The sequence below is a fragment of the Miscanthus floridulus genome, chromosome 16, assembly GCF_019320115.1.
Source record: "Miscanthus floridulus cultivar M001 chromosome 16, ASM1932011v1, whole genome shotgun sequence".
Lineage (NCBI taxonomy): Eukaryota > Viridiplantae > Streptophyta > Magnoliopsida > Poales > Poaceae > Miscanthus > Miscanthus floridulus.
Genome location: NC_089595.1, coordinates 116,576,766 through 116,598,923, shown reverse-complemented (window position 1 = coordinate 116,598,923; position 22,158 = coordinate 116,576,766). Strand labels below are relative to the sequence as shown.

The following is a 22,158-nucleotide window of genomic DNA, read 5'->3' as shown; positions in this document are numbered from 1 at the left end:
TTTATTCAAGTCGGTTTGATCCGAGGACTCAGGATTGACGCTTCAGCCTATATATATCAGCCATTACCCCCTCCCTCAATAGATCCCTGAAACCCTAATTTATATCTTCAGGATCAGAGCCAGCTATCAAGAGAAGATTAGTCCCTCCATAGGATCCAGTCTTGTAAATAATAGTGAGATAGAGAGTGAGGGAAAGAGTTTGGAGGAGATGCCAGCCTATCGGTGCTCTCTCTATGGCTTTGTACCTTAGCGGATCAAGTTTTATCTGAGCTTGTCTCTGAGATTTCTCTAGTAATCAACTTCTAATCCAAGTAAGCTTCTTATTTATATTATTCATCAGGTTCACAACTTGTTTGAGTGCTTTATTCTTTATCCTGAAAGAGTAAAGTAGTAATTGTAGTGTAAGCGTGGTGCTTAGACTCTAGGTTACTTGTCGATGCATCCTGCATTCTGGATCGATGGTAGCTCAGCAAGGGTGACTCTTATAGCCTCGTTGAATCCTCGAGCGGAGGTTGGTGATGTCTCTGGCTCCGATCAGTGGTGATTGTGAGGGGTTCTTGACCTTTTCCTAGTGGAGAGCTAAAAGGTACTCTAGTGAATTGCTCGTGGCTTATGTGATCCTCATCTTGTGTTGGTTGTGCGGCACCCTATTGAGGGTTTGGCATGTGATGTCAATTAGCGCATGAACCTCCACGTGAGTGAATCGCCACAACGAGGACTAGCTTGCCGGCAAGCAAGTGAACCTCGGATAAAAAATCATTATGTCATCCTTTGATTACTAAGGTGATTGATCTTCATTGGTATTCATCATTGTGATTGATTGGTTCACTCCTCGACACGGCTGGTATAACTATCTTGCTCTCTCTCTTTACAATACCGTAAACTAGTTGTCAAGCTCTTTAGTGTAGCTAGTTGTGAGAGCTTGTTAGTTTGGTTAGTGTGGCTCTTTAGTTAGCATTTGAGAGCGCACTAACTTAGTGTAGGGACATAGCTATTGTGTGGATAGAAACCTATATAAACTAGAATTGTGGTAGGTGGCTTGCTATTTTAGTAGGCTAGCGCAATACTTGCTTCGTCCTCATAATTGTCTAACCGGTTTGTTAAGTGTTGTTGTAGAAAATTTTAATAGGTTATTCACCCCCTCTAGCCATTAGGACCTTTCACCATGCATCAATAATGGAAGACAAGGTTGCAGTTAAGGTTAATCATACCAATTTTTATACATGCTGAGTCCTTTCCATTTATTTTACATGTTTATGATGCTAATGACATTGCTGGTTTTGTTTCACTAGGTGAAGAAAAACCCCTATGGTCATGAATGTGGTAGTACAAGGAGGAGTGGAAAGGTGAAGCAAGCCACTCAGTTTTGGGTTTGTGAGAAGGTTAAGGATTGGTTAGTGGAAGATGCCAGCATTGGACCTAAAGAACTACAGAGAAGGATCAAAGATGAACATAAAGTTGTTGTGTCATATAAAAGGGTTTATTATGGTAAAGAGTTGGCGCTAAAACAATTGTTTGGTGATTGGGACAAAAGCTTCAATAGCCTTTATAGATTCAAAGTAGCAGTTGAAGAGGCATGTCCTGACAGTTTTGTCATCATAGATCACTATACCATCGAGGAGAAGATCAGGTTTAGAAGGCTGTTTTTTGCACTAAAACCATGTGTCGATGGTTTTCTTAGAGGATGTAGGCCCTATTTGGCTGCTGATAGCACATTTTTGACTTGTAAGTTCAAGGGTTATCTAGCAGTAGCTTGTGCAGTAGGATGAGCACAACTGGATGTACCCAATTGGACTTGGAGTGTTTGACTCCGAGACAACTGAGAATTGGAGTTGGTTCTTTCATCAACTCAAGGATGCTATAGGCACACCACCTAGGGATTATCGATATGCACAGATGCAGGTCAAGCAATCATGGTAGGGGTAGCAGCTATTTTCCCAAATGTAGAGCATAGGGAGTGCATGGTGCATTTAGTTAGTAACTTTAAAAAGAGGTATCATGGGAAGGTATTTGATAAGAACTTGTGGCCTGCTGCATATTCTTGGAATTCATACTATTTTAACAAGCATTGGCATGCAATGGCTGAAGCTAAACCTACTGTAGTGAAGTATCTAAGGCAAAATCACACCAAATTGTGGACCAGAAGCCAGTTTTCAACTCTCTCCAAGGTAGATTATGTCACTAACAATCTAGCTGAAGAGCTTCAACAACTAGGATCAAGAGTGAAAAAGATCAGAACTTAGATGATCTTATGGATGTGATCAGGCAAAAGCTCATGGTCAAGTGGAATAAAAGAAGGAAAATTGCATAGAAGATGGATGGCAAAATATTACCCCATATTATGAAGAACCTAAAGGAGAGGGATAGAAACTTGGATATGGATGTGCTTGAATGTTCAGATGACATTAGAGAAGTGATAAGGAGGGGTGGCTCAGGTTATAGGTAATTAATCTAAATCCTTACTGGTTACATGTTTATGATGCTAATTGCAATGCTAGTTTTATTTTAATTAATCTAAATCCTTGCTGGTTACATATGTTATGATACATGTATGCTATTAACCTTAAGGAGCGAACTTGTACATGCAGAGAGTGGCAAGTTTCAAGAAAGCCTTGCAATCATGCAATTGCTATGATCAATTCTATTAGAGGTCAGAATCTTGAGGATTATGTGGACTCCTACTTCTCAGTTGACATATTGAAATCATCATACGAGGAGGTAATTCTAGCTTTGCCTAACAAGTCTCAGTGGTCTGAGTCTCAGCATGCTTTCTTCATGCATCCACCATTGCTGAAATCAACTTCTGGAAGAAGAAAGACATAGAGGCATAAGGGCAGTGCCGAAGGTGGGCAAGGTAGAAAAGGGAGGCACCAGTGTCCAATTTGCAAGCAACATGGACACCACTGGTGGACCTGCAAAGATGGTGATCCAGAAGACAAAGCTGCCATGCTTGCAGCTACGTATTATCAAACTTCATAACTCTTGCATCCTCTATTTATATTTCTTGTAAATCTGTATTTTCCAATTCATGTAATGAAAAATGAATAATGTTGCAGAGGACCTCCAAAATCTAAGAAGACAAAAACAAATGAACCTACAATAGAATTGAGCATTGATGCACCCTCTCTACGATCTGCACCAACAATGACATTCCCTCCTAAGACACTAATTGAGTTGGCTGCACTTGTTACCAAGGAAAAAGATGACACCATCATCATCATCATCATCAAGCTCAATCAAGTAAGTAACATGGAGAAGATATGTTCACTATCCCTAACTTCTACACTATTGTCCTCATTATAGGATGTCAGGGTCTGGTTCCAACCAACTTGAACCTAATGGCCCTGGCAATCATACTTCCAACTATAGAGAAGTCGACTAAAGGAAAGAGGGGCAAGGTACAAGCTTGTGCAGGATAAGAAGGCACCTACTCCTCAAGATAGTCCAGCGATGTGCACTAGAAGCAAAGTAGATCATTCCACTCATGAAAGCCCAGCGTTGTGCACCAGAAGCAAAAGGAAGCTAGATGTCTAATTGTTGTGTGTTCTCTTTTGCATGACATCTTCTTTTGGATTGTCTCTAGTGGAACTGTTAGAGATCTGTCATGTTTGTTATGTAAGACTTGATAAATGAACCTATGCTATCTTTAATATGCGCACCTAGAACTTATGTAAGACACTTCTATGTAAGAGTTTGCCATGTGAGACCTAGGTTGTGAACCTATGTTCAACTTGGATAAATCAGTGTTTGTTAAACTTGGTTATTTCTATCTCTAATTTTTTCTTGTGTCACTTTATGTGCATTTACATGATGTGCTGCTACTGTCTATGTGAGCCACTATTGTCCATGCATTTATATCAGCCAAAATAACAGTAATGCCATTATTCATGCAGTGGCGCACGTAGAATTTGAATTTTGCTGCACATCTATGAAGGAGGGGCATAAGCGTGTTTTAAGCTAGGGATAACTGCTGTTTGTTGCAGTATAGATGGTAGTGGCACACATAGAACATGAGAGCATTTTCGATGGCACTCATGTCTAGATCAATTATTTAGTGGTTTCCTTGGTATTATGAAATCATTCAGTGGCACACATGGAATTTTCTCATATATATCAGCCCCTACCCCCTCCCTCAGTAGATCCCTAAAATCCCTAATTCATATCTTTAGGATTAGAGCCAGCTATCAAGAGAAGATTAGTCCTCCATAGGATCTAGTCTTGTAAATAATAGTGAGATGGAGAGTGAGAGAAGAGTTTGGATGAGATGCTGACCTATCGGTGCGCTCTCTACGGCTTGTACCTTGGTGGATCCAAGTTCTATCTGAGCTTGCCTCTAAGATTTCTCTAGTAATCAACTTATAATTCAAGTAAGCTTCTTGTTTATATTATTCTTTAGGTTTAGAACTTAGTTTGTATGCTTTATTCTTTATCCGGAAAGAGTAAAGTAGTAATTGTAGTGTAAGCGTGGTGCTTAGACTCTGGTTACTTGTGGATGCATCCTGCATTCCGGATCGGTGGTAGCTCACGAGGGTGACTCTTATAGCCTCGTTGAATCCTCTGTAGTCCACCTCCCATTTGTAGCGCAAGTAGAACACGGTTACTATGGGAAGCATCCTCTGCTGGTGTCTTTCCTTAAGTAATGTCCCCAGTTGAATAGTAGAAGGCATAGCTTACCCAAGTCAGAACTAGAGAACCTTAGTTTTCCTCTCTACGCTCCTATTTATCTTAACCTTGTTGCTACCACATGTTGAGTTAGACCAGTAGTTAGTCTCACACATTTCCCTATGGATACGATACTTAGAATACTTTCAGGGTGAAAGCTATAATGGTATCCGTATGCTTGTAGATTTATCTATAGTGCATTAAATATACCAATAGAGAGTTCACCTTGCGCTTGTTGCATTCCACTTACTGCTCGAGTGTTGCTAGGATTTGTCATATCTTGATCTAGTTTGAATACTCTTCCTTATATTAACAATGCTTGATCTATGGAATGACTTCTAGCAATTGCTTGATTTAGCAATGGATGAACAACTTTCTCTTGTGCTAAAACTTGATGATTAAGACATCGGTATTGACACTTAGACTTGATCTTGGTCATCAAATTGAGCATGAGCACCATTAGTGCTTGGTATGTCTCGATCATTGGTTGAACTTGGAGGTGTCACTCTCAATGAATCAACATCTTCTTCGTCTACCACCTCTCTTGGCCTAATATCCTAATATCACCGGTTGACATATTCCCATCATTGTCCAAGCTGGTGCCTTTTACATTATTTAGATATGTTTTCATCTACTTGTGAACAATTGATTTCATCAACCCAAATATCATGCATTTCTTTAATTATCCCAATTATCTTGTTGTATAACTTTTGCTATTTGATCGACTCACTGGAATTCTCCATTGCTTCATCGGAGAAACACATCAGAATTAGAGTAGAGAGGGTGTTTTTTACTCAAAACCCATAGATTTAACTGGATTTCTCCAATGCCCCACTGGAGAAATGCACCAGAGTTTATGCAGAATGTTCTAGTCTAAGAGCCAAGACAATAGAGTGCACTAGAGCAACAGAGCTCTCTTGTGCTCCACTAGAGAACTTGTAAGAGTTATCAACGGCTCTTTGTACTGTGTGTGTCATTTACCACTGAAGATAACTTCGATGCATAACTCAGGTGGCGCTCGTGGCTCTCCCTTGAAGGCTGTAGGCAACCAACTCCTACCGCGTCATGTGTCCTTTAGGCTACTCACCTGCATAGGTGCGTAGCTCGTTGGACTACTGCCGACTAGCAGACATTTCGCCGCATTGCGACGCGCTTGTCACCGGCTCACCGCCACAATCATGCTCATTGCATCTTATGTCTTTCGCTATGAAAAAATTTCAAAATAATTTTAGACATCAATTAGGATATTTTGAAATTTTTCTACATTGTTCTGGATATTTTCCCCAGCCCATTTTTCGAGCTAAATCTATTTCATGGAAGTTTCTAAAGATAGTTTCATGAGCACTAAATATTTAATTTGGATTCGTTGTACCACAATCAATATCTAGAAATTTTCTAGGAATTTTTAGAAACTTAGAGGCATTTATTGTAAAAAGCCTATCAAGTATTTACTATATTTTGCTAGCAAAAAAACTGCTTTCAAAATCACTTCAAAGCAGGACATAGAGGTAACTTGAACCGTTTTAGAGTATAGGTAAGATGTTTGAGTTCAAAATTTATGGAGGAAAAATCATATTACAGTGATAATTGGGAGTTTTTTTTTCTCTAATTGTGGGTGCAGTGAAATGTGTTTCACAACATTTTCTTTTAACAAAAAAATGGGTTTCATTAGCCAGTGCTCTTGCTATTCTTTCTTTTGTTTGCAGCCTATTCTCCTCCTCACCCAGCTAGCCGAATGAAGAGCGATACTGTGGCGTGCTAAATTTTTGGAGGGAAAACTTCTCCGTTGCGTTGCTTTTCAGGGTCACTCGAATCCACTTTTCTCCCCCATGGCCCCCACCTGACGCCAGCTAGGCGCCAGCATCGGTCTTCCTCTTCCGTGCTAGCCAAACCCTCCTCTCCACCACGATTATCAACCAGCAAGCGAACGAAGGTAGTCGGCTACCTGCTACTATTCTCCCCTATTTTTACCTACAGGCGGCCTCCATTCTCCCTCAACTTGGCAATGGCGTGTGATAGAACCACCCAATTTATACAAGACTAAGTATGACTGTCCCCGTTAAACACGTTGACACACGCGTACTGTCACTTATATAAACCCAATAGTCCATCGAGTACCACGAAGGCCTCGATAAATCAACTTCACAACCAAGATCGTACTTGATTAAGCAAATACCTATCACATACATAGAGTTTGCAGCGGAAATAATATTATAATAGGGTCACAAGTGATTAATACAAGTTCAGTTTCAAATCCATTAGGTTAAAAACAACATAAGTTTGTAACGATTACCAAATCATAATTTTGAATCATATTGTTAGCTCTGATGACACCCTCCAACAAAAGCATAGAGGAGAAGCAAATACAGGATAGCCGAGCCCACCGGCACTTAGTCACCACCTTCAGCAGACATAGCACTTCACCTGCAACAGGGTGAGATAAAACCCTGAGTGCTCAATTATACTTAGCAAGACTTACCCGATAGGGGAAAAATAAAGACTCCAAGGATATGCATGGTTTATTTGGTGGAGTTAGTTGAATAGCATAATCTTTTGCAAAAGAGCTTATTATGTAAGTTCTTACTTTTAATATTTTAGCATCAAGTTCAGTGAAGCCTAATTATAGCTAAGTTTGCATCTATCCTGTAACAACCATTTGATTAATAAGTATCACTAGTAGTAACCATATTCAATTATCATGATCAATAGAACCATCATGTTTCATCAGGTTACTACGACTACCGAAGCAAGGTATGAGTTTCTCACTATTCAGGAAGAGACGATGATTCGAAACAATTTCATCCAGCTGGACAATCCCAAACACACACCCATACGAGCCCACATTAGCTTGCCGTGGATCACCGTTCACTCCATTCAGGCGGTGAGTCTGGACCGTTTCGCAAAACTCATGATCCTATATCCTCACATGAATTGCCCTGAAGCCCAAAGCCCGTAGCAAATATGGTCTTGAACCAGTCTCGAGCCCACATTAGCTCGTGTGGATCACCGTTCACTCCATTCGGCGGTGAGTCTGGACCATTTTGCAAAAACTCATGATCCTATATCCTCACATGAATTGCCCGAAGCCCAAAGCCCGTAGCAAATATGGTCTTGAACTAGTCCCCTTCCTTCAGGCTCCCCTCCTAGCAATGCTAACGGTCCAATATACTCAGCCTGAATGAGCTAATCGACTTCACGGTCAACTATAACTCAGGGGCCTATTATGTGTTTGGTACCTTCAATCTCTACCAAGGTCCGACAACGAAGCGGTCCTTAAATGACACAGACGGGATCAAAGAATGCATGCCTAGCCAGCATCAACAACAACCATAATAGCACTGGATCACGTCCGGTCTTCAGTTATCCATTATCATCTGGTTCTTTTCCATGATAGCAAATATAGCCAACCGTGTCAGAGTAGCCACCTATGTCTCGCAGGCAATAGGAATCACCCTAACTTCTACCGGTCTAAGCATAGCTAAGCATAGAGCGACCTATACATACTAGTAAGGATACATGTATATATATTGTAGACAAGGTAAGACATGCATCAACAGTTTTCAATTCAACTCCCGTACTTAATGCACAATACAAAATATAAACTCAAGTGTATTTTAAAAGAGAGGTAGGAGGCTTAGAATGCTCCGGGGCTTGCCTAGGATCCAACACTAGGTCAGTGTTTGTTAGATGATACTCGCTTAGCGAGCATCTCTTGCTCGACATGTATTCTTGGGGTACTTCCATCTTCTGGATCCGCCCACCAACATCGTCTTTTGGTTGGTTACAACACCACGCCCTTCACCTTCACATCATGCATCTAACGTACCTAGATGATATGCAACAATACAAGACATGAATGCATAGAAGAGCAATATACGATACATCACAAGAAGGTGAGCAAGACAAGAACAAGGCCATGATAGGTTGGGCACAAGCACTTATATTAAACTATACATCACACAAGTTTACCATAGTGAGATTGCGAGTTACTAATCCAAATCATTCAATCACATGTCACCTTTATTAAACTACTACAAGGCATTCACCTATTACGAATTAGCTAGCATGACATTACCAGATATATAGGGGCTATTGTGCTCACATTAAACATAGTCATTAAGTTAACCAAGGTTCATATAGGTGACACACAATACAAAGTAAGCCACAAAACATGATCACCTAAATAGAGAGCATGCATGAACATCATATGAGCAAGAGAATGATATAGGTTGCATTTCCCTTACACCAGTTCAACATAGGAATAATAAGCTTCAGACAGTTGCACCCTATTATCTTAGTTTAGACTACTCACATGCACATAATTCACATGCAAATATGATGAAGGTTCTAGTAAGCCGGATATAAACATTATTTCTAACAACCTACATACAAGACCATCTATTAGCTTAATTAGTTGATCATCATTAAACCACAAAGTGACTAGCTATTTTAGGTAGATGAAAACAACCTTAACTAAGGCATGAGTTAACACTAACAAACATGTTACTCATATCAAGTTAAAGCAATCAAACTCAGTAAAAGTCATTTTTCTAGACTCCAGCACAATAGCTACTTGTTTTGATGATAACTGGAGTTATAGGAATCTAACAAAAGTGTTCCTAGACTTTCTAGGAAAGCTTATAAAATTGCCTACAACTTTCTTATTATCATCTTGAGATGATTAAACAGTTAACTAAGCTAAAAAGCACAACCTTTCAAATCTATCCAGCATACAAGTAAAACATGACAGGGAATTTGTAAAATTCATAACTCCCAAACCTGTTGGCCTAAAATCATGAAATTTTAGTAAAGCCAAGATCTATAACTTTTGTATAGAGCACAAACACACAAAGATAATTTTCACTATGAAAATAGTTCCTCAACAGAAACTACACATAAAACAAGCATTGACTTAGGTAAATCAAAAACTCACTCATACATACTCCAATAAAGCTGAAATTCTTACTACACATTAAGCATCACATGATAAGCCTACTATAAAAATTTCAAGTCAATTGGAGCAATACAATAGTAGATATGAATTTCTCCCTAAAAAGCATAGGCAAAAATCTAGAGCAAGAATTTTCCACTAACACATACAATATTATACATCCACTTCATAAATATAGTCATGAGTATTCCAGAACATATTCATTTTCCATTTTTATGATTTTTCTATGATTTACTATGAATTTTTAAAGTTTCAGCTAGATTATTGGGAAAGAAAAGGAGAAAACCGTATAAGACAGACGCTTTACGCTAAGGACCCTTATTTTTCACCAATCAACCCGCAATCTAACAATACTATTCACCTGAGTCACGGTTTGTGCAACAAGACCCCTGAACTTGTTTCTATTTGAGCGCGAAGTCCCTGCTTGCAAATGGAATAGAGCAGCGCCAGGGAAGGAGGCCGATTCCGGCCGGCTAGGGTGGTCACCGGCGGCGATATGCGGCGTCGAAGAATCAGGGGGCCCTTGTAGGTGATCTAGGATTGTCGTGCGGTGGCCCGAGGCGTCCTGGCCGCACGAACAGGCGGCTCCAGTAGAGGATGCCCATCGGTGACGGCACTCCGGCGGATCCTATGGACAAACAGCGAAGGGGGAGATCCTGTGAGCACCATGGATGCACAAGGAACATATCTCAAGGGAGAAGAAGGGGGAAGATCAACCGGAGCGAGCTGGCCACGGCGAGGGGGTTTCGACAGCCATGGCGGACCACGGCGGTGGCAAGCCGGCGCACAGCTGATCCCGATGTCGAGAGGTGATGTGAGTGGGTGCAAGCAGCATGCAAGGAAAAGTCAGAGCTAGTTGTGAGAGGAATTGGGTGGAGGCAGCGCAACGGCGGCGAAATTCACTGGCATGCGGAGCAGCCTGGCGGCGGTGTAGAGAGAGAACGCCGACGGCTTGGCGTTTTAACGACGACGACACGAACTCCAACTTCACCTGTTCCTGCTCGAGGCGGCCATGCAGGTAGGAGCATGTCCAAGCGCGGGAAACAGTCGCAAAGGAGGCAGATGGCATGAGGCGAACAGGCGGACTGGCAGTGAGCAGCCGAGCAGGCTGCTACCGTCCGCTGGCACTATAGCTGCCTGACAGAGCCACTTCAGTCCCTCTCTTTCACTCGACCCATTCAGAAACTTAACGATCTCCATTAACAAAAGTTTCTCATCTATATCTGATCTCCAACTTTGCTTTCAGGACCAACGTCAAACTCCCACTGGTTTGAGCGATTTTGAATTTTGAACACAGAAACTTGAAATTAGAAACTGAATTTCATTTCAGTATTTTTTTGGAAAACAGAGTTGATTTACTAACTTTGGGAATTAATTAGGGAGCAACAAATAATCAAACATCACAACCAACTACACATTATCATAGATCAAACATTACTCCAATCAATGAAACAAAAGTTCTACCACTTTTATTCATGAAAATTCACTCAATAATTCTCCCAAAATTGAACTTAATAACTATTTTCAGTGAGTCAAAATGGCCGTGAGAATCAATTATTGAATTCAATCTTTGAGTTTAAATTTGAACATGTTTGACTTGGAAACATAACACAACTTTGATTCTATATTGAAAACACACTTTGTACTACCAAGTTTATATTGACATATTTTATATTGTTTAACAAAATTTCAAACCACAAAATCACAAAGAACCATAATCAATATTATTGATAACATCACATGGTAACACGTAGCAAAACATATGTAACACATATATATATATATATATATATATATATATATATATATATACTATAATTGAAAAATGAAATGGATAAACATGACACAAGCTTGATGATTAACAATGTTCATGCACATTTTTGAAAGATTACAAGTCCACTAAAAGATATTTGCTTCTACCTTTCAAAAGAATTTTGAGTTAGGTCTTAAATGAAAAAGTTTGACTCCACCTTTGTCACCACTTGCAAAGTGTTAAACTAAAGCTCATAATCATCCTCTAACTTGCCTGGATTAGACTTAATTCACTGCTTAACTTAAAACCGACACCTGGGGTGTCATATGACACCCTGGCTGGTGAAGGTACATGCTCCGAAGGTGGTACCTACTCCGCTACCCGTTGCCCCGCTTCTCCAGTTCTCCGTGGCTAGGTTCGTCGAGAAGTCTCGGCCTCACGCAGCTTCTCCAGTGCATCTAGAATCAGTGCAAAGAACCCCCTCGTCCATGTGCTACCTCACCTCCGCCGCCGTTGGCCACTCTAGGCGTGGCGCCTCGCCTCCCATCCCAGCCGCCGACGTGGTGGCCGATTTAGCACTAATGCTTCAAATAGCGAAGCTATGATATTTAGCGGCGACCTTCTCCAAAAGCTATAAAAAGTTATAGCTGGCTATAGCGGAAGTTATTTATTTTGCGGTTTTATAAAAAACATGAAAATTCTTAATAGTTTGTGCACATAAATATTTAACTAGACAAAAAATTTATGAACACAAATACTCAAATACATGAATATCTAGGAGAATATGTTTTCAAGTCCATTATGTTAGAACTAACAGTTTTAAATAAGAGAGAGGGGGAGGAAGAGAGCTCGGTGGTGCAGAGGGGACACACTACAATTTTGAACATGTGCAAATGAGTGGGAGGAGAGGTCTCTTGCTCTGATGCTATTGGGCACTTATATAGGTAATGGCTATTTACAAATGACCCCTTAGTGAGGTTGCATTTCACATGACACTACGCTAGCTACTAGTTGGGTCTCTTTTAGGAGAAGACTTGGCCCATATACTTCATAGGCTCCCCCAACATCACTCCTAGCAAACACTTCAGTAGGAGGGGCTTCGCTAACACTACTACAAGGACTCACCCACACCAACACTTCCACAGTAAGGGCCTCACCATCATCTTTGACGACTGCAATGACTAACCTTCGATGCCAACAGCTAGCTAGAGAGGCTTCTTTCGACATCTCCGACGTTAACACCGATAATACTGCATCTTCATCAATATCTTCGGTGACTACGACACTTTGTCTCTACCAAAACTTTAGCACGAGGGGCCTCACTGGTATCTTCATCATCTACACCAACAATGCCTTTCATCTCACTTGCCACTGGTTAGGGTACATAACGATTCATTTTTCCCCTTCTGTCGCGACTTTCTCCCGTCCGCAAACTCCGCGCCGCCGACCAACCTCACCGGCGTGCCGCTACTCCCTCTGGATCCTCCCCTACCGGCCGCGGGCATCTCTACCCCATCCCTGGCGGCGGCGTGGTCCTATCCCAGCGGTGGCGCGTCCTATCCCTGGTGGTGGCGCCTGCTTCGGTCGTGTGGACGTGGCTCCAATGGCACGACAGGCGACCGACGTTCCCTCCCTCGCTCCTTCCCTTCCTCCTTCGCTGTCGGCGAGCGCGGAAGCCCCGGCCAACGAGCGCGGGCAGCCACGGTCGGCGCGGCGCGGCGAATCGCTCGGGACGCAGGCCCTAGCCCTGGCGGCAGGCGCGGCCGCAGATCCAACACAGAGGACGCCGCGGCCCGCTGCCCCTTCATCTCCGGCTAAGCCTGCTGCCTCCCGCACGCCCTCGCCTCAGCTCCGTGGCCCCGTTGCCCCTCCACCTCCGGCGAACCCGGCCGCCGCCCACACTGACGCGCCTCAGCTCTGCCCCCACGCCTCCTAGGCTGACGCGGCGTGGACAGGGTCGGTTGGAGAGCGCGGCACGGCCAGGCCCGACCGGCGAGCTCGGCACGGCCAGCCTCGGCCAACGAGCGCGGCACGGCCAGCACCAGCGGGCGAGCGCGGCCTGCCCCAGCGGGTGAGTGCGGCATCCCTGCTATCGAGAGGAGGAAGATGCATGTTGCCAGTCTATGACACGTGGGGTCCGTCCAGTAAGTGAGAGAACCTTTTCTAAAAGCCACAAGTTGTGTAACCAAGCGGTCTATTGCTTTTTCCACGGTAGCTTTTCCAAAAGCCACAGCTCACAATAGTTTTTTCCAAAAGCCACAGCTCAACCAAACAATGGCCTTATTACTCATCGTAAATAGCAGCAAATGTGCCCATACAATGCACCCAATATGTTTTGAAATCGGACGCTTGTACCATCGATGAACGCGAGTTGTTCCAACTCGTATGAGCACATGCCTTGATTCCAAGACTCATATCAGGCACAAAGGGCAGTTAGAAGTAAAAAAACGATGGAAGAACCCCTTCCCTATTTAATATCATGTATAAAATAATACTTATATGTGTATATATTTGGTTGAACTTGGGATAGTTTGACTCTTAAGACGAATTCTTTTTTTTTTTTTTTTGAAGGGGGTGGCAAATAAAGGCCCTGCTCGCTACAGGTTCTTCGTGCTGCAGCTGCAAGAAATCTACTACTATATATTGTAGGTAGTACGGCAAACAACCGCAGCCTAATAAGCTGCAGCGAGCGGGCTGAAAGTATTTATTTACATTTACAATGTTTTGAGGTACATGCAATATTTCTAGACACCTTTAATCGAAAAAAAATGTTAGGTGGGCTGGTCTGGGCCATTCAGGGATCCACACCCACGACCACATTTCTTACGGCTCCAGCTTTTCCTACACCTCGACTGTAGAAGCACTATTCATAGAGCGCCTGCTAAAATAAACAGTGGTGCTAGAAGTTACGATTTGTAGGGCTTTTCCGGTACTGTAGCACAGACTCGAAAGATCATGGCCAAACATGGCCTACTCTATGAACTGATCTACTCTCCATCATGTGTTTTTCCACCCTGGCATATCAAGGGTTTATTTTGCTTTTTTCTTTTAGCTCTTCCGTTCAATGGAAATTAATAAGTAGGTGTAACCTTCTGTTCTCCGGAATTGATCCAGGTCAGAACCTTCCTATCATCATGCCCTGTTTAGTTAGTAAATTAGAAACGAAGCTGAAAAAGGTAGAGCAAAGAAGTCCCAAACAAAGCCAAAGGCAATGCATATGCTGCGATGGACTGGAGCTGCTATAGCTGCGAGTGAATCAGTAATCAGATATGGAGATGAGGGGCAGGTTCCATTTGTTGTGTCCGAGTTTATTTACAAGATGCACCAACGATCCCCGAGAGTTGCTGCGGCTTTGCTCGCCCAGCTTATTGCACTGTTCACACTAGTCGCTACATATAACATCAGGAAGAGCTACTGGAACCAATGCTACCGCACCAAACCATTTCTCTTGTCTTCCATTGCATCCGGCACCAGCCCTTCTTCTTCCTATGTTCTTGTCCCTCGATCAGCCCAAGGCAAGGTCGGGCGCCTCAAACTAACTCTCAAGACGACGACAGATGAGTGATGAGAACCTGTAGCCTTGCACCATGGGTAGGTTAAGTCTCTATATGACGGTGCCGTCCTTGATGGTTGCGTTCTTCAGGATCACCACGATCCCAGACCTGATGTAGTACCCTTGCTCCGGCCGGTCAGCTTCTTCGACGCCCTGGCAGATAAGATATGATGCAAGTAGAATCATTGAGCAGTGTTGTTGTTGGTCTTTTTTTCGAAAAAAGACGTGTCTTCTTTTTTACAAAAAAAGATTTCAGCTCTGAAACTTGTCTCTCCCCATTTGCTCACCTCGGTATTTGTTATGGAGACGTTCCTTCCAACCCTCGCGTTCATGTCGATGATGCAGTTGCTGCAAAGCATCGACAGACGAGCTTAGGTCATCATGTTATGATGTGGAGTACTACTAGTCTATTTCTTTCTTCCATCAATTAAAAACCGTGTATGTTGTTTCGAGGTTCAAGCCAAGCACTCACCTTATCTTTGTGTTCTCCCCTACGCCAATGGGCACCTTGCCCTCGGACAGTAGCCGTGAAATCTCGTCTTCGGTCTCGTACAAATCCGCACCCATCATCATGGTATTCTGCAAGCACCGTTTGTGTCAATCTGCAGGTGCTCAAAACAAGACTGAGTAGTCATTGTATGAGTAAATTCAGTCGCTGTCTTGTTGATGAGCAAGCATACCTTGAGCTCGCATCCAGAGTTTAGGCGTGAACGGACACCGACGATAGAATGCTCAATGGCACATTCACGCAAGAAGCAGCCGTGTGAAATGATCGCGTCTTTAATCTGCACACGTGAATCCAAAGGTCAAATAGGCACAGCTCATATTACAGTTTACAGATCGTAGGCATCATCATTCCATGGGAAGCGCGTACCCTGCACTTATCCGACTTCGTTGGTGGCAAGTACCGAGGGGAAGTGAAGAATGGTGTTTTCGGATCGTAGAACTCAAACTTTGGAGGCTGCGATGGGGCACATGAGAATTGATGAAAATAGTATCAGTTAGTCTGGATGGAAATTTATCATTTGAAGACATTTTCAGTCTAGATGCATGGACAGATAGTGCATATTAGAACTAAGGAAGAGAAAACAGAATATACCTGCTCGCAGAGGGCCATGTTTGCATCAAAGAATGATCTGATTGTTCCAATATCCTCCCAGTAGTCAGTGAAAACATATGCCTGACAAACAAAGTCACATGAACTGTCTGTGCATTTGATGTCATACTGCTACCCTAATAGAGTCTGGACTCGTGCAAAGCTGACTGCCTGACTGGGCAGTGATTTATCAAATAATGAAAGTGAATCACAAAGGAATGGTTTTACCTGTACATTGTGCTCATGTAAAGCTTTGGGCAGAATTTCAGAACCAAAGTCATGCAGTCCAGCATACCTTGACCTATAAATGCTACAGTTAGAACACAGACTACATGGGAACTGTATGACCACACAGAGAAAGCTCTTACTTTAGAAGGTCTAAAAGAACCTCTCTCTTAAAAACGTAAACTCCCATTGAAGCAATATAGGGATATTTAGTTGGGTCAGTCAATGGCGAAATTGAGAAAGCTGGTATCCACTTTCTGCAACGAGCAACAGTGTACATTTCAGATAGTGCTAGTTTTGTAAGATAAGTTATTCTTGGAAGGTTCCAATATATATCTGAGTCCCTGTGGTAAGATGATTGCTAACCATTTCTTCCAAGGCAGCACCCTTTGGTTTCTCAGAGAACTGAATTACACGGCCTGAACTGTCGAACTTGACTAATCCATAGTCAGATGCTCGACTTGCAAAACAAAGACAATAAAATCAGCATACGCACCAGTTTTCTGATGACAGGTACTGAAAAAATTAGAAACCTGATGTAATGACATACCTCTCTCCAACAGGAGCGCATGATAAAGTAATGTCCGCATTGTCATCTACATGTTTCTGCAAATGGTAAATGCCAAGGCATCAGGCAGTTAAAATAAAAACATATACGCATACAATAGAATATACAGGAGTGTATCACCAACCTGCACAAGCTCCATGTAATCCATACGATAGAGCTGATCTCCTGACAAAATCAAAATGTGTTCTATAGCTTTATGCTTGTAATAATCCTGAAGAAGTACACACAACATAAGATACATTGTTTCAGGGATGGAAGTAAGTCAGGCAAAGTAACATCAGCCACTAGACATAATTATTACCTCAAGTACCCAGATAAATTTTCTAACAGCATCTGCTGTGCCCTGGAACCAACCAGCAGCCTCCCCAGGCATTTGCGTTGCAGCCAGCACCTATATGTTGTCAAAATTATATCGGTAATGTATGCTTTAATCAAATAAAGAAATTTAACCAAGCTCCAAGATGGAAATCATGAGAAGAATATTTGCAAGCTCTGGACTAAACCAAACAAATTTGAGGTGACTTACCTCAACAGATCCATCAGTGAAGTTGATTCCCCCACCAAGATAGGTACGGTGAATGTGACGGTTAAGAGAAGTTGAGTTGAACTGAGTCATGACGAATATCTTGTTTATGCCACTGTTGAAACAGTTGCTCATGGGGATATCAATAAGCCTGTAACATCCTCCAATAGGAACCTAAGTAATGCAACAAAAGGAAAGAAACAAGATTCAGACCACTGATTTAAAGATGTCTGCAATGACTATATGGATGGAGATGGATAATCATGGATAGCCTTGAGTTTGACATCATGTCCGTTAAAGTAGTGGAAGGCATCATGGGGGGTGGGGGGATTGGGCCCCTGACACTAATTAATAATTTAAACACGACACGGAAACCTTGCTACTGCAGGAACTATAGTTGAACTACCTTTGTCCATATCAATTACCATGTGCATAGGACAGTTGAAAAAAGAAGAGAGAGAGAACTCATGTCTGCTTTAAAAATTTAGAGCTGGCAAATCAAACTGAACATTTCTAGCAAAGCGACAGACTTTTGGTTCCTTCTGCAGTAGAGGTGTATCAGCTTAAAATACAAATAAAGCTGGAGATTGATAGAGATCTCTAGATCCTGTCTACTTAATAAGCCTGAAGATGTCTATTAAATTGGTACTTCTTGCAACTTGAAGCCAATAAAGTGTGTCATCTTACAGCAGGAGTGGCCCTTGTGCTTGTGAGAGGGAAAAGCTGAGTCCCAGTACCACCACCCAAAATGACGGCAGCAACTTCGTTAGGATCAGCATAACTCCTCCGAAAGGAGGTTCGGACGACCTGTAAGTTTTTGCATCCAGAAATTGAGAATTCTAGCAGCTAACATCAAATAAAAAAAAAGGGCTGTGATGAAACACCAACACTGTTATCCACAGGATGAAACTTACAAGAGTGTCTGGGCCAGCATCTGATGTGAGCACGCACTGAGCGCTGCTCACAGCACCCCTTGCACCAGAACACATCCTCCTCGATGCCTTGTTGCGCCTGATGCTGCAGGAGTTCCCGATCCTCATCCTCCCACTCCAAGAACCTTCACCGTCTCTCCTCACTGGGCTCATACATGCTTTTCCCTCTAGGGGAAACACACTGCTGAACTGCATATCTGAAGCACACCTGCACAATCACAACCATTAACCACCAAGCAGTCCTGGAAATCTATTTCACTACGTACTAAATCAAGAGGCAGGGCAAAAACTGGATTGGAACAAGTTAAAAAAAAAACTGACTTTCTTGCCTAGTTCCTGATAAATCCCCACATCATCCAAGGGAAAAAGGAGCCATACTTTTTGCAGAATCCTTATTGTGGTAACAAGGGATCATCAACGTAGTCACGGAATAACGGACTGGGTAAAGGGCGGTTGTGCAATTATGTACAACCACGGAGATTTTGAAAGCGAAGGATGGAAGCACACATCAGAATGAGGAAAGCTATAAAAAGGACCTTCTGCCTTCTTTTCGGGAGATAGGCACGTGAATCACAACATCTCAGTCTCAGGCCCAGTTGGGTTGGATCTTTTCTTCCTTATTACACTCTAAACTCAAATAGAAGCAAAGTAGAATAGGGGAAAATTGCAATTGAAAATGACACTCGAGCTCTTCAAGGACCTAAATTATTCCACAAGCGAGGTAGTGGCGAAGCCACCGCCCGGCCACCCCGGGCGGTCGGCCGGGCTCCTCGGCAAACTTCAAAAGAAAAATTCCTATATATCAAAGAAAAATGCTATAATTTGCTAGGTAAATATTCTTGCACAATGAGGATCGCCCGGGCTTCGAAAAACTTAGCGAGGGATGAAAAGTAACCAGAACAAATAGTAACAACCCCATTCTCAAAAAAAAAAAAGTAACAACCCCAAATAGCAACCCAGCCACCTAAAAACAAGTGCAGCTAACCAGAACATCTGCAGGACAGATTCATACCAAAAATGGGAGAGATTGCAGAAAGTGTTTCAGAACCAAGTGGAAGCGTGGAGCCTCTCGACACAAGGAAAAAAGTCGGCACTTCCGGAACTGTTTAAGGACAACAATGATGAAACGGGGCTGGCCACAAGTCAAATACAAGTATAAAACCAACTGCGCAGGATCCAAGAACGAAACGGAGGATCCCTTTTTGCTGTTGGGAGACGAAAAGAAATAGGTGGAAGAACACGTCAACTCCCCCCATCCACCGAGAAAAGTACAGCCTTCTAGTTGTAGGGAGCGGCAACCAAGAATGAAATCTTGCGGAGATTGTACAAGAACTCAATAACATTTGCTGCAACATCAATTCTGGCAAAATATAACTGGAAACAAAAAAAAACAATTCAGGGAAATTCATCCACACAGCGCGAGAAACCAAGGACTAGGATCCTAGCCGCCGCCGCTGCCGCCTAGTCAGTCCTCTGAAGAATTCGTAACGGATCTCTCCTCCTTGTCCCTCACCTCGGCGAGGGCTGATCCCTTCTTCGCGGACACACTCACAGGCACCCACCTGATCCACCGCCCCTCCTGCCGCCGGCGCCAAACTCCTATACACAGCTAATAACATGACACACACGGCAGCATTCGTTGAGGGCAGCATCACATGCAAAACACATTCATTCGACCACCCATCCCAGGACCGAACAACGAGCGCGCGCACCCGGGCGCAGTTGGCCGCCTCTCAATCAGAGGCCTCCGTCGACTTTAGAACCAAAATGCGCAGCCGCGGAACCAAGCGATCGACGGCATGCCAACGAAGGAGACACAGGAACAAACAGAGCTGGGTTACCTAGCGAGGGAGGGAGGGACGGACGGACGGACGGAGCAGCCGACGGATGGATGGATCGATTGCGCCGGGAGTCGGAGGGAGGGACGAGAGAATGGGTGGCCGCGACGGTGCGAAACGGTGGTGATGTGGCGCGGGCGGCGGCTTATAAATCGGGGCGCGGCCGTTGCGTTGGAGTGGAGTGGGGAAGGAGGAAGGCGAGGCACTGGAAATCTGGAATGGACGGACGAACGGTGGACGAGGTGGCCGCGGCCTCGCTTGGCGCTACGCGTGTGCCCCGCTTCCCGTGCACCCGCGCCTGCCCATGTGGGAGGGGAGGAGCCCGGCGCACGGTAACATAATAAAAAGTAACAGAACCCACCCCGCACCGCCCCATCTCCTTCCACCGCGCCACCGCTCGCCGTCCGGCGTGACGCGCACGCTCGCGGCCCGGCACCGTCCGTTTCTGCGTTTTTCCGCGGATCAAAATGCCTAGCTACTCGTCGCTTGCATTGGTGGTTCGATCTGACGTGAGATGAAGATTTCTGGCCGTTCGTTGAGAATGAAAAAAAAAATCTTGTGGGGACTCCTTGGAATGCAGTGTTACCTTTTACGAGCTGGGTACGTAGGCTGTAATCGGCTTGGTAGACACGCGTCGGCTGTTTCCGTCGTGCAAAAGTATAATCCTATCGCATCGGATCTTTAATATTAATTAGAAGTATTAAACATAGTCTAATTATGAAACTAATTAAACAGATCGAGGCTAATTTACGAGACGAATATATGATTTGACAATGGGATGCTACCTAATTATGAATTAATTAAGATAGATTCGTCTCGCTAATTAAACTACTCCGGTGCAATTAGTTTAATAATTATCTCATGTGTTAATCCTTTTGGTTAACATCCGAACGTCCGATGTGACACGTCTAAACTTTAGCCGCTAAATCTAGACATAGCCGACTCCGTTCCGCTCGCCGCCCGCCCACGTCACTCCACTCCGCTCCTCCCACTCGAGCCATCATGGCCCTCGCTTCCCTTGCCATATCCGAAATTTTCGGTACAGAATAGAATTCGTACGTGTGTTAGCCAGGGGATCACTCTTTTCACTCGTGCAAGTGAACCATTCCCAAAAGGCAACTTATACCTAAGGAAAAAAAACAAAACTCAAATAGCCAGCACGCTGTGAAATTAGAAGAGTGACCGATCCAAACTTGCCGTGTGTTGGCGGGCAACTCGGTCTTACCGCGCCGCCAAACAAACTTGCTTACCAGGGCACTTTCTTTTTTTGAAACATCGATATTACTATACTATCATTATCACTACACTAGCTAGCGAACAAAGCAGTGCACTGTTTACTCCCTGGCCGACGGCACAGAGCATGAGCAAGTGGCCCGTGTCCATTTCTCCCGTGGCAGGCAGTGGGACACATCGCCGGGGAAACTGACGGTTGGAATCGCGCGCCACGGCGTACCGCCGTGGGCCCTGCTGCTGCCCGCGGCCCCCGCCACTGCCAGCCGCGCGCCGATGATCTTTTGGTCGCACTCGCCATCGCCACGCCACTCGCCACGCGCGGGCCCTCGTGGCCGCCGGGCCTGTCCGAGTCGCGTCGCGGGCGATCCACGCTTGTCCGGGCGTCCCGCGTGGTGTGTGGGCCACGGACGTCCCCGGCCCGTCCCCGTCACTCGGACTCAGAGCCTGCCACTGCCCCCCGCGTGTCCTCCGTCCGAGGCACACCGGCCGGCCTTCCTTGGATGTCTCGGGAAAGGGAATCTGGCCGAGGCAAAAAGGTTATGGAAAGGGCCGCACAGGTGTGCTGTCCGGCTTTCGTTTTGGTTTTGCCCCGATGGTCCAGGACATGGAGTGAGTTTGCACGTGCTAATCTTAGCACTGGTAGCACTGGCGTTTGGGCTTTGGCCCTTGGATCATTGGTAAGCCATAGCCACTGTGGCACTTGTTCTTTTCAGTTGATGATGCTGATGAATGTGGTGAGGGCCGAATTGAAGCTGAGCTTTACAGTGCACGGGGTCATGGATGGCTCCAGATCAACATGTATTATGGATCGTGGATGGGGTTTG

The 22,158-nt window shown here is 44.0% G+C and overlaps 1 protein-coding gene across 1 annotated transcript; it reads right to left on the bottom strand.

The window, feature by feature from the left end:
- Window positions 1–14,634: 14,634 nt before the first annotated feature.
- On the bottom strand, window positions 14,635–20,400 carry LOC136512272 (glucose-1-phosphate adenylyltransferase large subunit 3, chloroplastic/amyloplastic-like). The gene is given in 17 exon segments (XM_066506242.1): window positions 14,635–15,072; window positions 15,207–15,267; window positions 15,392–15,498; window positions 15,600–15,704; window positions 15,794–15,880; window positions 16,019–16,099; window positions 16,244–16,316; window positions 16,384–16,460; window positions 16,462–16,497; window positions 16,607–16,700; window positions 16,791–16,846; window positions 16,933–17,019; window positions 17,110–17,199; window positions 17,335–17,505; window positions 18,019–18,138; window positions 18,246–18,471; window positions 20,105–20,400. Coding segments are annotated over 16 exon segments (1,560 nt in total). The 5' UTR covers window positions 18,459–18,471; window positions 20,105–20,400; the 3' UTR covers window positions 14,635–14,970.
- Between the last annotated feature and the right edge of the window lie 1,758 nt (window positions 20,401–22,158).